Raw genomic sequence first — 16,260 nt, 5'->3', positions numbered from 1 at the left:
TGCCCCGATTTGCCCCAAACTTGCCTGAATCAGCCCCAAACTGCCCCGATATGGCAAAGACTACCCCAAATTAGCCCCAAATTCTCCCGATTTGCCCCACACCCCCCAATCTGCCCCACACTTGCCTGAATCAGCCCCAAACTGCCCCGATTTGCCCCAAACTTGCCTGAATCTGCCCCAAACCGCCCTGAATCAGCCCCAAACCCGTGGGTGTGACGGGGTGGGTGGGTGGGGTGACAGTGACATCCGTGTCCCTGTACAGTTTATTAGTGTGCATGGGTGGGGGTCGGTACAAAGTGGGGGGGTCCCGGACGCCTGGGTCCCTCAGGGGCCAGGTCCATCACTGGGGGCTCCCAGTGCTTCCAGTCCAGCAGGTGGTGGTGGGGGGGCTCAGCCCTGCTCCAGCCCGGCCCCCCCTGACACGGGGGTGTAAGAGCCCCGTGCCCCCCGCCCGAAGAAGGACCCCGAGCGCCGGGGGGGCTTGACGCGCCGCAGCTCCTGCCCTGGGGGGGGGGGGTGGTGTGTGGTGTCAGCGCACACCTGCCCCCCCCGTCTGTCCTCCCCCCCGATGCCACGGTCCCCTGTGGGCCCCCCAACTCCCATGAGCCCCCCCCCCCCCCGGGGATGTTTCCCCTGGACGCCTGGGTGTCCCCCCCCTCCCCCCTCCCTCCCCGACTCTAGGGGTCTCCCCGATGCCATGGGCCCCCCCCCGCCGTGCCCCCCATGACCCCCCGGATGCCTGGCTCCCCCCCGGACCCCCCCCCTCCCCGTGCCCCCCCCGTCCCACCCTCCTGCACGTAGTCGATGGTGGCCAGGCGCTGCAGGCGGGGGCGGGTGACGCTCTCCTGCCGCCGCAAGGGGGCGCCCCGCGAGGGGGTCCCGGGGGGGGGCGGTGGGCCCGGGGGGGGCGGGTCCGGCCCCGGCCCCCCCAGCTCGATGCAGCACTCGATGAGGGCGCTCATCAGCTCTGCCTGGGGACGCGGTCAGCACGCGGACCCCCGCCGCCCCCCCCAGTGCCCCCCGACCACCCCCCACCACCCCCCAGTGCCCCCCGACCACCCCCCACCGCCTCCCCACCACCCCCCAGTGCCCCCCGACCACCCCCCACCACCCCCCGACCACCCCCCACCGCCTCCCCACCACCCCCCAGTGCCCCCCGACCACCCCCCACCACCCCCCAGTGCCCCCCCGACCATCCCCCACCGTCCCCCAGTGCCCCCCGACCTCCCCCCAGTGCACCCCGACCATCCCCCACCGCCCCCCACCCACCTTGAGGGGGGGAGAGCTGAGCCCCACCGCCCCCCACACCCCCCCCCCAGCTGCCCCCCGCCCCCCAACCCAGCAGAACCCCCGTGGGGATCCGTGGGGCAGGGCCGTGGGTCTGACCTGGGGGGAAAACACCCGCAGCAGGCGGTTGACAGGGGCGCCCTCGTGGTCCCCATCGAACTCCAGCCAGAGCTGGGGGGGCCCCACGGCGTCCCCCTCCTGCCCCACGGCGCCGTCTCCCTCCTGCCCCATGGCGCCGTCCCCCTCCTGCCCCACGGCGCCCACCAGCTCCCAGCACAGCTCCGGGAAGGTCAGTGTCAGCAGCACATGCTTGGGGGGGGACACAAGGCGGTCAGCCCCACGGAATCCCCCCGCCCCACGGCCTCCCACTCTGCCCCATAGCTGCCCCCTATGCCCCCCTCCCAGCCCCATGGTGCCCTCCAACCTGCCCCCCACACCTCCCCAGCCCCCATCCTGCCCCACAGACCCCACTATGGGCCTGATCCAGCCCCACAGACCCCACCCGTGGGCCTGATCCAGCCCCATAGACCCCCATGCCCCCCCGTACCTTCTCCCGTGGGTCGATGATGGTGACGCCCTCCAGCCCCACGGCGACGCTGACGGGCCGCAGCCCCCCCCGGCCCAGCAGCCCCCCGGGGGGGCGGTCGATGGCCCCCGGGAAGAAGGCGCACCTAGGGGGGGGGGCCCAGATGCCTGGGTCCCCTCCTGGACGCCTGGGACCCCAGGCGCACTTGTGGGGCGCGGTGGGGGTGTGTCCCCCCCAGAAGCCTGGGTTCCCCCGGGTGACTGTGGAGTGACTTGGGGGGGCCCAGACACCTGGATCCCAGGGTGAACTGGGGGGGGGTGGGGGGCAGACACCAGGGTGCCTGGGGGTCTGTGGGGCCTGGATGCGGGGGGTCCCTGGAGGGGGGGGTCCCCCACTCACCCGTAGTAGGGCAGGGCGTGGCAGCGGCGCAGAAAGGCGCGGTAGAGGTCAGCGGGGGTGGCTTGGGGGCCGGGGGTGCGGGCGAAGGCCTGGAGCAGCCCCTCCTCGGGGGGGGGCGGGCGGGGGCCCCGCCGGCGCAGGGCCCCCCACAGCCCCCCTCGCCCCGGGGGCGGCGGCAGCAGCTCCCCCAGTAGTGGCCTGGGGGGGGGGAAAGGGGGGTGAGGGGCTGTGAGAGGTGGGGGGCTGGATGCCGGGGTCCATGGGGTGGGGGTCCGCGGCGGGGGTCGATGGAGTGCTTTGGGTCACAGGGGTGGGGGTGCTGTGGGTCGCAAGGGGGGGGTCCATGGGGTGCCATTGGTCCTGGACACAGGGGCCCATGGGGTGCTGTGGGTTGCAGGGAGTTGCTGTGGGTCAGGGTTGCTGTGGGTTGGATGCTGTGGGTTGTAGGGTTTGCTGTGGGTTGGGTGCTGTGGGTCAGGGTGCTGTGGGTTGCAGGGGTTTCTGTGGGTTGCGGGGGTTGCTGTGGGTTGGGTGCTGTGGGTCATGGGGGTCGCTGTGGGCCGGGGTGCTGTGGGTTGGGTGCTGTGGGTCACGGGGGTCACTGTGGGTCACGGGGGTCGCTGTGGGTCAGGGTGCTGTGGGTCATGGGGGTCGCTGTGGGTCAGGGTTGCTGTGGGTCGCGGGGGTCGCTGTGGGTCGGGGTGCTGTGGGTTGGGTGCTGTGGGTCACGGGGGTCACTGTGGGTCGCAGGGGTCGCTGTGGGTCAGGGTGCTGTGGGTCGTGGGGGTCGCTGTGGGTCGGGGTGCTGTGGGTCGCGGGGGTTGCTGTGGGTCGGGGTGCTGTGGGTTGGGTGCTGTGGGTCGCGGGGGTCACTGTGGGTCGGGGTGCTGTGGGTTGCGGGGGTCGCTGTGGGTCGGGGTGCTGTGGGTTGGGTGCTGTGGGTCACGGGGGTCACTGTGGGTCGCAGGGGTCGCTGTGGGTCAGGGTGCTGTGGGTCGCGGGGGTCGCTGTGGGTCAGGGTGCTGTGGGTCAGGGTGCTGTGGGTCGGTGCTGACCGCAGGCTCTGGGGCGTGTGGTGGCCAGGCTGGAAGGGCCCCAGGCGCAGGCGGCAGGCCAGGGCCCCCAGCTCCTCCCCGTCGGGGGGGTCCACGGGGTAGCGCCCCCCCAGCAGGTTCCCCCGCGCCTCCTCGTACAGCAGCCGCAGCAGCTCCTCCTCCTCCAGCTGGGGGGGGACCCAGGCGTCACCCCACACGTCCGCCTCCCACCCCCCCGGACCCCACGCTCGGGACCCAGGTGTCGGGGGGGGGGTGAGGGTCCCCGGCGTCCGGGCCCCACATATCTGGGGCGGGGGGTCCCCCCTCACCTCCAGCTCCTTGCTCTTGGGGAAGAAGACGTTCCTGCGCAGCTGCAGGCAGGGCTCGTCTGTGGGGCGGGGGGGGGGGTGTGTGCGTGAGGGGACCCGAACGTCTGGGGACACCCCCCCCCGCGGGGGGAGACCCCCGAGGGGACCCAGGGGTCGGGGGGCTCACCCTGGGCGATGTCGGCGTGGGAGCCGAGGCTGAAGCGCAGCAGCAGCTCTGGCCACTGCCGGACCAGGCGCAGGGGCCGGTGCCGCGGCTTCAGCTGCACCTCTGGGGGGGGGGGGGGGGGGCAACAGGCTGGGACCCACGGCCACCCCGAGACCCACGGCCACCCCGAGACCCACAGCTGCCCCAGGACCCCTGGGACCCACAGGACCCACGGCCACCCCGAGACCCACAGCTGCCCCAGGACCCACGGGACCCACGGCCACCCCGGGACCCACAGCTGCCCCAGGACCCACGGGACCCACAGGACCCACGGCCACCCCGGGACCCACGGCTGTGCTGGGACACCCCCCCCCCCGGGACTGCCCTGCCCACCCAGCAGGGACCCCCTGACCCCCCCCAGTCCCCCCCGCTCACCCCGCAGGGACCCCCAGGTGTGTCCCCCCCCCGCCCCGCTCACCCAGCAGGGGGGAGACCAGCCAGAGCGCCAGCGCCTCGGCAGCGAGGGGGGGCAGGCGCAGAGCCCCCTGCAGCCGCCGCAGCATCTCCCCGGCCGTGGGCCCCGGGGGGGGCTCCAGCGGCAGCGGCACCCCCGCCCCGTCCGGCAGGAAGGCCAGCGCGGCTGCGGCGGGGGGGGGGGGCGGCGGTGGCGGGGGGCACCCACGGCCGGCGCCCCCGGGCACACGCACCCCCCCCCCCCGAAACGACCCCCCCCCGGGCACACGCACCGCCCCCCCCAACGGACCCGCCGACACCCCCGGGCACGACCCCCGAAAGGGACCCACCGACGGGGAATCCCCCCCGGACCCGCCGACACCCCTCGGGACCCGCCGACCCCCCGCCCCAAAGGGACCCACGGACGGACCCCCCCGGACACACCCCCCCGAAAGGGACCCACGGACGGGGACGCCCCCGGACCCTCCGACACCCGCCGGGACCCCCCACCCCAAAGGGACCCACCGACGGGGAATCCCCCCCGGACCCGCCGACACCCCTCGGGACCCCCCCCCCCCAAAGGGACCCACGGACGGGGACGCCCCGGGACCCGCCGACACCCGCCGGGACACGCCCCTCCCCCAAAGGGACCCACGGACGGGGACCCCCCCCGGACCCGCCGACCCCCCCCCCCGAAAGGGACCCCCGGACGGGGACACCCCCGTGGGCGGGACCCGCCGACACCCCCCCCTCCCCCGCCCGGGGGCCCCGCCCCCCTCACCCACCGGCAGCGCCGGGGGGCGCGGACGCCCCCTCCCCCTCCATGCGCGGGGCCGGGGTCGGGGCGGGGAGGGTCACGCCGGGGTCAGCGCGGGGTCACGCCGGGGTCAGCGCGGGGTCACGCCGGGGTCAGGGCTGCGGGCGTTCCGCGCGCCGTTCCCGCGCCGGGCGGAAGCGCCGCGGGTGCAGGGGGAGGGGCCGCGCCCCGTGACGTGCCGTGACGTCGCGCCCCGCCCCGCGGCGGCCCGAGGAGGCGGCGGTGGCGCCCCCTAGCGGCGGGGCGGACCCGCAGGGCCGGGATTCCCCCCCCCCCCCGCCGCCCCCTCTGGGGGGGGGGCTCGGGGCCGGGGGTCGCGGGGGCGGCGCAGGAAGAGTCGGAGCCGCTGTACGAAGTATAGAACCGTGTATTCCTCTGTGCGCGGCGGAGGGGGGCCCGGGGGGGGCCCGGGGGCTCGGGGGGGGGGGGGCTCGGGGGCCGGGGCGGCGGGGGGGGGGCCCAACCCCAGTCGGGGCTTTAGAAATTAAAAAATAAACCCAAAGAAGGACCCGGGGGCGGGGGGGGGGGGGGGGCGGTAGAAAAACCGATTAAAAGGGGTGGTGTGGGGGGGTCCCGCGTCCCCCGGGCCCCCTCTGACGCCCCCCCCCGGGGCGTGCGGGCCCCCCCCTCCCCCCCCAATCCGCGCCCCCTCTTCCCTCGGTTCGGGGGGAGTCGGGGGGAACGACGCGCACGAGCACAGAGGTGCCGCCCGGGGCGGGGGGGTGGCGGCCCGCGGAGGGGGGTCGGGGTCGGGGGGGCGAGGAGGCGGGTGACGGCCCGTTTCGGGAAGGGGGGGGGTGTCAGGCGCGTCCCCCCCCCCCGTCAGACGTAGTACTCCTTGTCCTTGTTGCGCCGCGCCTTGCCGGGCGCCTTGGGGGGCGCGGGGGGCGCCTTCTCCTTGGCGGGCCCCCCGCCGGGGGGGGCGGCGGCGGCGGCGGCGGCGGCGCCGGGGGGCCCCCCCGCGGCTCCGGCGGCTCCGGCGGCGGGGGCGGCGCCGATGTAGCGGCGGCTCTGGTCCACCTGGTAGGAGCCCTCGTCCCTGTTGCGGTACTTGTACATGGCGTAGAGGAGGATGAGGATGCAGAGCGCGGCGGCGGCCACGATGCCCACCACCATGCCGGTGGTGCCGCCCGCCTCCCGCACCACCTCCACGGCGCCCGGCGCGGCGGCTGTGGGGACAGCGGGGCGGCGGGTGACCGGGGCGGCCGTCACCCGCCCGCGCCCCCCCGCGCCCCCCTCCCGCGGGTGCCGCTCGCCCGCCGGCACCAGCCCCGGCAACGGGACGGCCGCGACGGTGGCCAGGGTGACGGCCTCGTCGCTGGCGTCGGCGATGACGTCGGCGGTGACGCCGTCGCGGCGGGGGGCGGTGATGTCACCGCCGTGGCCCGCGAAGTCCTCGTCGTCGGCCGGCGGCGCGTTGGGGTCGGCCGCCTCGCCGGAGGCGAAGCCCGAGGGCTCCTCGCAGTCGGGGCCGCAGCCGGGGGGGGCGCGGGGGGAGGCCGGGGGGGGGGGCGGGGGGGACGCCGGACCGCCGCCCGCCGGGGACGCCGGCAGCACCAGCTCGCCGCCTGCGGAGAGAGAAACGAGACGGGGCGGGGGGGGGGGGGCGGGAGGGGGGGGCGCGTCAGCCCCCGCCGCCGGCGCCCCCCGGCCCCCCGAGCCCCCCCCACCGCTGCCGCCGCCGCCGCCGCTTCTCGCCGTTACTATTATCATTATTATTAGCTTTTTTTTTTTTTAGCTACTTTTTTGCGTTTTTTTTTTTTCTCGTTTTTTTTTTTTTTTAAGAGCAAACCGCGGCGCTGCCGTCAACTTACATCGCGGGATGGGGCCGGGTGATTTTAGCGTGGAGGAAAAAGAAATTGCAGGAAGGAAGGGAAAGCACACAAAAAAAAAAGAGAAGAAAGAAAGAAAAAAGAGAAAAAAGAACAAAAAGAAAAGAAGAGAGAGACACTCGGTGAGAAGGTGCCGCCGGCCGACCCCCTGCGGCGCCAGCGGCCTGCGCCCGGCCAGCCCTGCCTGCGGCCGTGGAGCCATCCACCCAGCCATCCGTGCGTCCATCCGGCCATCCGTGCGTCCATCCGGCCTCGAACCCAGCCTTGAAACCATGCGCACACCTCTCTTTCCATCCATCCGTCCATCCATCCATCCATCCGTCCGTCCCTAAATCCAGCCTTGGTTCCATCCATCCGGCCATCCGTGAGTCCGGCCAGCCAGCCAGCCACGCGGCCAGCCAGCCTTGAATCCGTCTGTCTGTCCGTGCATCCATCCGCCCATCCATCCCCAAATCCATCCTTGAGTCCATCCATCCATGCACCCATTCATCCCCACATCCATCCATGCATCCTTGAATCTGCCCATCCATCCTTGAATCCATCCTTGAATCCATCCATCCGTCCATCCATCTGCCCATCCAGCCTTGAGTCCATCCATCCATCCATCCATCCGTCCGTCCCTAAATCCAGCCTTGGTTCCATCCATCCGGCCATCCGTGAGTCCGGCCAGCCAGCCAGCCGCGCGTCCAGCCAGCCTTGAATCCATCTGTCTGTCCGTGCATCCATCCGCCAATCCATCCCAAAATCCATCCTTGAGTCCATCCATCCATGCACCCATTCATCCTCACATCCATCCGTCCATCCTTGAATCTGCCCATCCATCCTTGAATCCATCCTTGAATCCATCCATCCGTCCATCCATCTGCCCATCCAGCCTTGAGTCCATCCATCCATCCATCAATCCATCCATCCATCCATCCGTCCGTCCCTAAATCCAGCCTTGGTTCCATCCATCCGGCCATCCGTGAGTCCGGCCAGCCAGCCAGCCGCGCGTCCAGCCAGCCTTGAATCCATCTGTCTGTCCGTGCATCCATCTGCCAATCCATCCCAAAATCCATCCTTGAGTCCATCCATCCATGCACCCATTCATCCTCACATCCATCCATCCATCCTTGAATCTGTCCATCCATCCGTCCATCCTTGAATCCATCCATCCATCCATCCGTCCATCCTTTAATCCATCCATCCATCCATCCATCCGTCCCTAAATCCAGCCTTGGTTCCATGCATCCGTCCTTGAATCCATCCATCCATCTGTCCATCCATGAATCCATCTGCCAATCCTTGAATCCATCCATTCATCTGCCCATCCATTCTTGAATCCATCCGTCCATCCTTGAATCCATCCTTGAATCCATCCATCTGTCCATCCATCCTTGAATCCATCCATTCATCCTTGAATCCATCCATCTGTCCATCCATCCTTGAATCCAGACATTCATCCTTGAACCCATCCATCTGTCCATCCATCCTTGAATCCATCCTTGAATCCATCTGTCCATCTATCCATCGCTGAACCCATCCATTCATCTGCCCATCCATCCTTGAATCCATCCATTCATCTGTCCATCCATGAATCCATCTGTCGATCCTTGAATCCATCCATTCATCCGCCCATCCATCCTTGAATCCATCCATCCATCTTTGAATCCATCCTTGAATCCATCCATCCATCATTGAATCCATCTGTCCATCCTTGAATCCATCCATTCATATGCCCATCCATCCTTGAATCCATCCATCTGTCCATCCATCCTTGAATCTGTCCATCCTTGAATCCATCCATCCATCCATCCATCCTTGAATCCATCCATCCATCCGTCCATCCTTGAATCCATCCATCCATCCTTGAATCCATCCTTGAATCCATCCATCCATCCTTGAATCCATCCATCCATGGATCCATCTGTCCATCCTTGAATCCATCCATCCTTGAATCCATCCTTGAATCTATCCATCTGTCCATCCATCCTTGAATCCATCCATCCTTGAATCCATCCATCCATCCGTCCATCCTTGAATCCATCCATCCTCGAATCCATCCTTGAATCTATCCATCTGTCCATCCATCCTTGAATCCGTCCATCCTTGAATCCATCCATCCATCCGTCCATCCTTGAATCCATCCATCCATCCTTGAATCCATCCTTGAATCCATCCATCCATGGATCCATCCTTGAATCCATCCATCTGTGGATCCATCTATCCATCCATCCTTGAATCCATCCGTCCGTCCATCCATCCTTTAATCCATCCATTCATCCACTCATCCATCCTTGAATCCATCCATCCTTGAATCCATCCATCCATCCGTCCATCCTTGAATCCATCCTTGAATCCATCCATCCATCCTTGAATCCATCCATCCATGGATCCATCTGTCCATCCTTGAATCCATCCATCCTTGAATCCATCCTTGAATCTATCCATCTGTCCATCCTTGAATCCATCTGTCCGTCCATCCTTGTATCCATCCATCCATTTTTGAATCCATCCATCCATCCATCCTTGTATCCATCCATCCATCTTTGAATCCATCCATCCATCCATCCGTCCATCCTTGAATCCATCCTTGAATCCATCCATCCGTGAATCCGTCCATCTGCCTGTCCAGCCAGCCAGCCTGGAATGCATCCAGCCTGGCATCCAGCTATCTGTTCCTGTGTCCATCCATCCATTCAGCCTCGGATCCATCCACCCAGCTGTGCGTCCTTTCAGCCACACATCCATCCATCCATCAGACTCCAATCCATCCGTCTGTCCATCCATCCATGCACACGTCCGTCTGTCCTTGAACTCACCTATCTGTCCATGTGCCCATCCCTCCAGCCAGACTTGAATCCATCCATGTGTCCATTCAGCCTTGCATCCTCCGTCCTTGAATCCATCCCTCTTTGAATCCATCCAGCCATCCTTCATCCATCTGCCCGTCCATCCATGTGTCCATCTATGCATCCATCCATGCTCAGATCCATCCAGCCTTCAGCCTGTCCACCCAGCCTTGAATCCGTCTGTCCATGTGTCCGTCCAGCCAGTCTTAAATCCATCCATCAACCTTTGAATCCATCTGTCCATCCATCCTTCCATCCAGCCATCAACCACCCATCCATCCATCCCTCTGTCCAGCCATCCATCATCCCTCTGTCCATCTGTCCTTCCATCCAAGAATCCATCGGTCCTTCCATCCAGCCATCAACCATCCATCCGTCTTTCCATCCATCATCCCTCTGTCCATCTGTCCTTCCATCCATGAATCCATCTGTCCTTCCATCCATCCCTCAGTTGTCTGTCCCTCTGTCCGTCTGTCCTTCCATCCGGCCATCAACCATCTGTCCCTCAGTCCCTCTGTCCTTCCATCCGTCATCCCTCCGTCCATCTGTCCATGAATCCATCTGTCCAGCCATCAACTATCCATCCATCTGTCCTTCCATCCATGAATTCATCCGTCCTTCCATCCATGAATCCATCTGTCCTTCCATCCATCCCTCAGTTGTCTGTCCCTCTGTCCGTCCGTCCTTCCATCTAGCCATCAACCATCTGTCCCTCAGTCCATCTGTCCATGAATCCATCTGTCCAGCCATCAACTATCCATCCATCTGTCCTTCCATCCATGAATTCATCCGTCCTTCCATCCATCCCTCAGCCATCTGTCCCTCTGTCCATCCGTCCTTCCATCCATCATCCCTCCATCCATCCATCCTTCCGTCCAGCCAGCCATCCCTCTGTCCATCCATCCATCATCCTTCTGTCCATCTGTCCTTCCATCCATGAATCCATCGGTCCTTCCGTCCAGCCATCAACCAACCATCCATCCATCGGTCCTTCCATCCAACATCCCTCTGTCCATCTGCCCATCCGTTCTTCCAGCCATCATCCCTCCGTCCATCCGTCCTTCCATCCATCATCTCTCTGTCCATCTGTCCTTCCATCTGTCCCTCTGTCCATCCGTCCACCCGTCCTTCCATCCAGCCATCAACCGTCTGTCCATCTGTCCTTCCATCCATCATCCCTCTGTCCATCCATCCTTCCGTCCATGAATCCATCTGTCCTTCCATCCATCCCTCAGCTGTCTGTCCCTCTGTCCATCCGTCCATCCTCCATCTGTTCCCCCCCCTTTATCTGTCGTCTGTCCGTCGTCCGTCAGTCGATCAGTCCGTCCGTCTGTCCGTCCGTCCCCCTCTCCTCCCCCCCTGCTCCCCCGACCGCTGCCGCCCCTCCCCCCGATGGGGTCAGGTTGGGTTTGGGGGGACCCAGGCGTCCGGGGGACGCCCCCCCCCCCCCAGCGCTGGGAGGGACCCCAGGCGTCCGGGGGACACCCATGGGCGCTGGGGGGGGACCCAGACATCAGGGGGGGACCCCAGGCGTCCAGGGGACACCCGTGGGTGCTGGGGGGCGACCCCAGACATCGGGGGGGGACCCCAGGCGTCCAGGGGACACCTGTGGGTGCTGGGGGGGCCACCCTGGCGTCCGGGCTCAGCGGAGCCCCCTGTGATGCTGGGGGAGGGGCAGGGGGTGGGGGGAGGGGAGGGTCCTCGCATGAGGCCCTGGGCGGCAGCGGGCGTGCGACAGCCTCGCACGCGAGGGTGACACCCGGACGCCGGGGTCCCCTCCCTGTCCCTCCGTCCATCTGTCCGTCCGTCTGTCAGGGCGGGGCCAAGGGCTTTGCAGTGGGCGAGGGTGGGGCAAGGGGCGGGGCTTGCACGGGGCCCCGGGGCACACGCGTGTGCACAGAGCGGGCAGGAGCGTGTGCCGCAGGGCAGGGAACACGTGTGCGCAGGTGTGTGAGGGGCGGGGCCGCGGGCAAGGGGGGGGCGGGGGTCGCGGGCGCGCGTGCACGGGGCGGGTGTGCGCACGGGGGGCTGCACGGGGGGGGTGCGCAGGGGCGTGCGAGGGGGTGGCTGCGTTGGTGGGGCACGTGTGAGTGTGTGTGTGAGCACGAGCAGCCGCTGTGCACCTGCATGTGTGCGAGCAGCTGTTGTTCACTTGTGTGTGCGCTTGTGCACGCGTATGCGTACAGCCCTGTGCACGTGTGTGTGCGAGAGCAGCTCTTGTGCACAAGCATGTGCGTGAGCCTCTGTGCACGTGTGTGTGAGAGCGGCTGTTGTGTGCACAAGCTGTGTGCACTCACTCGTGTGTGCGTGTACAGCTGTCTTGAGTGTGAGCACGAGCACGTGTGAGCTCGTGCGTGTGCGTGCAGCCAAGTGCTCTTCTGTACGCGAGCCTGTGTGTGCACGTGTGTGTGCGCGCGAGGGCACGTGCAGGTGTGTGAGCAGCTCTGGTGCACGTGCGCGTGGATAGAGCTGTGCGCGCAGCTGGGAGTGTTCCCGTGTGCACGAGCGCGCGTGTGTGTGAGCCCGTGCCCGCACGCACCCCCGTGAGCGTGCCTGCAGACGCGCCTGTGCCCCGGCTCCCCCCGCGCGTGCGAGGAGGGGTTCGCTGCCGCCGTGGGGGGGGTTGGGGGGTGATCGCGGGGGGGGGGGGGGCGGGGTGGGCGTGCCCCGGGCGGGCGTGCGAGGGCGTGTCGCACACGCGCGTGCCCGGGGCGCCCCCGCGGAGGAGCACCCACCTGTGCCGGGCTCACACTCCTCCAGGTCCTCGTCATCGCTCGGGCACTCGGCCGAGGCCACCAGCAGGTCGTCTGTGTTCTGGGGGGGCGAGGTGAGGGGGGGGGGGGGGCGTCACCCAGGTGTCCGGGTGCCCCCGTCACCCCACGACCCCCTGCAAGGGGGACCCGGGCCCCCCCCTCACCCCACGATCCCCCCCAGGCATCTGGGTGCCCCCTGAGGGACCCACAGCCCCCCCTTTCCCCACTATGATCCCCCACGGGGGGGGGGCGGGGAACGGACCCAGACGTCCGGATCCGCGTCGTGTCCCCCCCAACCCCCCCCCCCCCAGCCCCGTACCTGGGCGACGGTGTCGCGGAGGGTGGGCGACCGCCCGCGGCGGGTGGTGGTGGTGGCCATGGTGGTGGTGGTCTCCATGATGGTGGTGGCCATGTCGGGGGGCGCGGGGGTGGCGCCGGGCGGGGCGGGGGGCGGGGGGGGCTCCCCCACCAGCCGCAGGTCCCCCTCCAGCCGTACCCGCGGGTGCCCCTCGGCCGCCAGCGCCAGCAGCTTCAGCCCGTTGTAGTAGAGGCCGGAGAGCTGCCCCTGGAAGGGGCGGCCGCGGTCGCGGCCCCCCACCCGCACGGCCGCCTGGCTGTTGAAGATGGTCAGCTGGCGGCCTGGAATTGGGGGGGGGGGGGAGGGAAGAGAGCCTGTCGCAGGCGCCGGACGCCCCCCCGGGACGCGCCACGCCGCGCGGCATCGCCACGCCGCGGGAGCGGGGCGTCGCGCCTCGCACGAGGTCGCGCCCGCCTCGCCCCGGCACGCGCGTGCGCCGCACGAGGGGCGGCCGGGCGACCCCCGGCTCCGCCGCCGCCTGCCCGGTGGCCCCCCCCCCCCCCCAAAAACTCGTGCCTCCCTCCCCGTCCCCCCCCGGGCGGCGGCGGTTAAAGGGACCCCAACGCCCTCCCGGCCCCTTTAACCCTCTGGGCTGCGCCGGGGGAGGCTCCGTTTGGGCTCAATTCAGCCCCTTTTGGGGCTGGGGTGGCGGGAGGGGGGGGGGGGAGGAATCCTGCCTGGGCGGGGCCGAGGCGTGCGAGGGCGTGTGAGGGCGGGGCGGGGCGCGGCCGGTGCACGGGCAGCTCCTGCACGCGCGCAGCCCTCGCACACGCGCCCAACGCTCGTGCGCACCCAATGCTTGTGCACGTGCGGCCCTCGGGCGCGCACACGCGGCCCACGCGCAGCCGCGGCCCCTCGCACACTCGCGGCCCTCATGCACGCCCCGGCCCTGCCCCACCGGTGTCACTCGTCACCGGGCCAATTATTGTCGCTAATTAGTGCGGTTATTATGCGGGTTTTAGCTTCGTTTATGCTGGTTTAGGGCCCGGGGGGGGGGGGCGGCAGCACTCAAAGGGTTAAAGCGCGGTTTAGGGGGCGGTTAAGTTCGTTAGCGTCCCTTTAACCAGGCGGGTTAGCGGGTTAACCAGGTTAACGAAGGGGGGGGGGGCCTGGGGTGGGGGTGGGGTGCAGAGTCCGGCCCGCCCGGACGCCTGGGTCCCTGGACAACGAGGTCCTTGGGGACGCGGGGCCCGGACACCGGGGTCCCCAAACATCTGGGGCCCCCCAAACATCTGGGGCCCGGACAGCGGGTTCCCCAGGCGGGCGGGGCGGGGGGGGTGCTCGTTAGGGCGGCGCTGACGAGTTACCTTTGTCGAGCAGCCACTCATCGACCACCCGCCCCAGGCGGTAGGGGATGCGCTGCCGCGCCAGCGCCAGCCGCTCGCTGTCCCCGCTGCCTTCGGAGGGAGGAGAAGAGGGTTACGGCACGCGGCACCGCCCGGCACGGCGCCGCCGGCACAGCCGTCGGCACCGGGGCCGGCGTGGGGGCGCCGGTGGTGGAGCCGATGGTGGCATCGTGGCGCGGGTGCCGTCGGCGTCACCGCGGCGTGACCGAGGCCTCACCGTTGGCGGCTCTGTGGCGTGACCGCGGTGTCGCCATTGGCGTCGGCGTCACCGTGGGGGGACCACAGCGTCGCCACTGACACCGCGGTTGGCGGCGCCATGGCGTGACCGTGGTATCGCCGTCAGCGTCGCCACCGGTGTCACCAGGACGCAACCGGTGCGATGTCACCGCCAAGAGCGGCTGGTGGCACGGCCGTGGTGTCGCCACTGGCGTCACCACGACGCAACCGCGGTGTCACGGCCGAAGTCACCAGGCCGTGGCCATGATGCCACCAGTGGCGGTGTGGCCGGGGCGTGGCCGTGTTTGGGGGGGGGTTTATGCGGCGTTTAGGGGGGCGTTAGGGGGCCCGGGGGGGGGGTGAGGGTGGTGGGGGGGGGCAGGCGGGGCTGCCCGGACGCCTGGGTCCCCTCACAGCCGCGGTGGCGGCACGCTGCCCTTCGTTAGCGCCCTCGTTAGGTGGTTGGTGCCCTTAATTAGGGGAGGGGCAGCTCGTTAGCACGGGGGTGGGGGTTCCGGCACGCACAGAGGGTATGGGGGCTGTGGGGGGGGGCCTATAGGGAGGGCCATAGGGTGTCTGCGGGTGCTGTAGGGGAGCTGTGGGGTGTCTGTGGGTGTTCCCAGGTGCTATAGGGTGTCTCTAAGCGCTGTGGGGTGCCTATAGGTGCTATGGGGTGCTATGGATGCTATGGGGTGCCAGTAGGCGCTACAGGGATGCTATAGGGTGTCTCTGTGAGGTATGGGGTGCCCACAGGCACTATGGGGTGATATAGGGTGTTCCCACTTGCTATGGGGTGTCTGAAGATGCTACAGTGACGCTATAGGGTGTCTCCAAGCCCTGCGGGGTGCCCACAGGCGCTATGGGGTGCTATAGGGTGTTTCCAGGTGCTATGGTGTGTTTGTAAGCCCTACAGGGTACCTCTGGGTGCTGTGGGGTGCCCATAGATGCTATAGGGGTGCTACAGGGTGCCTGTGGGTGCTGTGGGGCGTCTCTGGGCTGTCTCCAAGTGCCTATGGGTGCCATGGGGTGTCTCTACGCGCTCTGGGCACCTATGGGTGCCACGGGGTGTCTCTGGGCTGTCTCTAAGCACCTGTGGGTGCCACAGGGTGTCTCTACATGCTCCAGGCCCCTATGGGTACCATAGGGTGTCTCTGGGCTGTCTTTAAGTGCCCATGGGTGCCGTGGGGTGTCTCTACGTGCTCCGGGTGCCTATGGGTGCCATAGGGTGTCTCTAAGCGCCCATGGGGTGTCTCTACACACTCTGGGTGCCTATGGGTGTCTCTACATGCTCCAGGCACCTATGGGTGCCATAGGGTGTCTCTAAGCGCCCATGGGTTCCGTGGGGTGTCTCTACGTGCTCTAGGTGCCTATGGGTGCCGTAGGGTGTCTCTACATGCTCCAGGCACCTATGGGCGCCATAGGGTGTCTCTGGGCCGTCTCTAAGCGCCCATGGGTGCCGTGGGGGTGTCTCTACGCGCTCCGGGCGCCTATAGGTGCCGTGGGGTGGCCCCGGGGAGCTGTCGGCGCCGGGGGGGGGGGTGGTACCTGGGGGGTAGCGCTCGTGCAGGGGGCCGCCGTCCACCTGGAGGGTGGCGTTGCCGCCGCTGCGGGTGAAGCGGACGACGTGGAAGCGCCCGTCGCTGACGGCCGCCCCCCGCTCCTCCAGCGCGATGTCCTCTGTCCCCACGTTGAACAGCACCCCCACGGCCCCCTGCGCCTGCGGGGGGGCACCCGTGGGTCCCTGCCCCACGGCCTGCCCCACGGCGCGACCCACGGCCCCCCCCACCCCCCCTGCCCCGAACACCGGGGTCCCTCCTGCAGCGAGTCCCCGAGGCGATGACCCCCAACCGTGGGTCCCTCCAGCCCCACATGCGCCCCCCCCAGCCAGCCCCACATCCCCCGACAGAGCCCGGCCCAGCCCCCCCCGGGGGTTG

At 68.2% G+C, this 16,260-nt stretch overlaps 2 protein-coding genes across 3 annotated transcripts in view; both read right to left on the bottom strand.

Moving 5' to 3' along the window:
• Positions 1-233: 233 nt before the first annotated feature.
• FRMD8 (FERM domain containing 8) lies at positions 234-5,146 on the bottom strand. Of its 2 annotated transcripts, XM_075059473.1 has the most exons (10): positions 4,959-5,142; positions 4,199-4,360; positions 3,742-3,843; positions 3,576-3,634; positions 3,268-3,434; positions 2,213-2,410; positions 1,835-1,958; positions 1,387-1,596; positions 788-971; positions 252-503 (listed from the first exon to the last, which is right to left on the bottom strand). In XM_075059473.1, exons 1-10 carry the CDS (start codon positions 4,996-4,998, stop codon positions 391-393), a joined length of 1,359 nt encoding a protein of 452 aa, XP_074915574.1. In that variant the 5' UTR covers positions 4,999-5,142; the 3' UTR covers positions 252-390. The 2 variants fall into 2 exon arrangements, with proteins under 2 accessions (XP_074915575.1, XP_074915574.1); XM_075059474.1 differs by lacking the exon at positions 788-971 and having other exon boundaries at positions 234-503; positions 4,959-5,146.
• A 414-nt stretch (positions 5,147-5,560) lies between these two features.
• The window catches only part of NRXN2 (neurexin 2), a 48,743-nt gene continuing 38,043 nt past the window's right edge, over positions 5,561-16,260 (bottom strand). Inside the window, 5 exon segments of the mRNA XM_075018240.1 lie at positions 5,561-6,558; positions 12,389-12,467; positions 12,726-13,045; positions 14,072-14,161; positions 15,872-16,043. Of these exon segments, the coding sequence (XP_074874341.1) occupies positions 5,813-6,558; positions 12,389-12,467; positions 12,726-13,045; positions 14,072-14,161; positions 15,872-16,043 (1,407 nt within the window). The 3' untranslated portion in view covers positions 5,561-5,812.

This window comes from Buteo buteo, chromosome 29 (genome assembly GCF_964188355.1).
Source record: "Buteo buteo chromosome 29, bButBut1.hap1.1, whole genome shotgun sequence".
Classification (NCBI taxonomy): Eukaryota; Metazoa; Chordata; class Aves; order Accipitriformes; family Accipitridae; genus Buteo; species Buteo buteo.
Note: the sequence above shows the minus strand (reverse complement) of the source record. Positions and strands in the feature narration are given on the sequence as shown.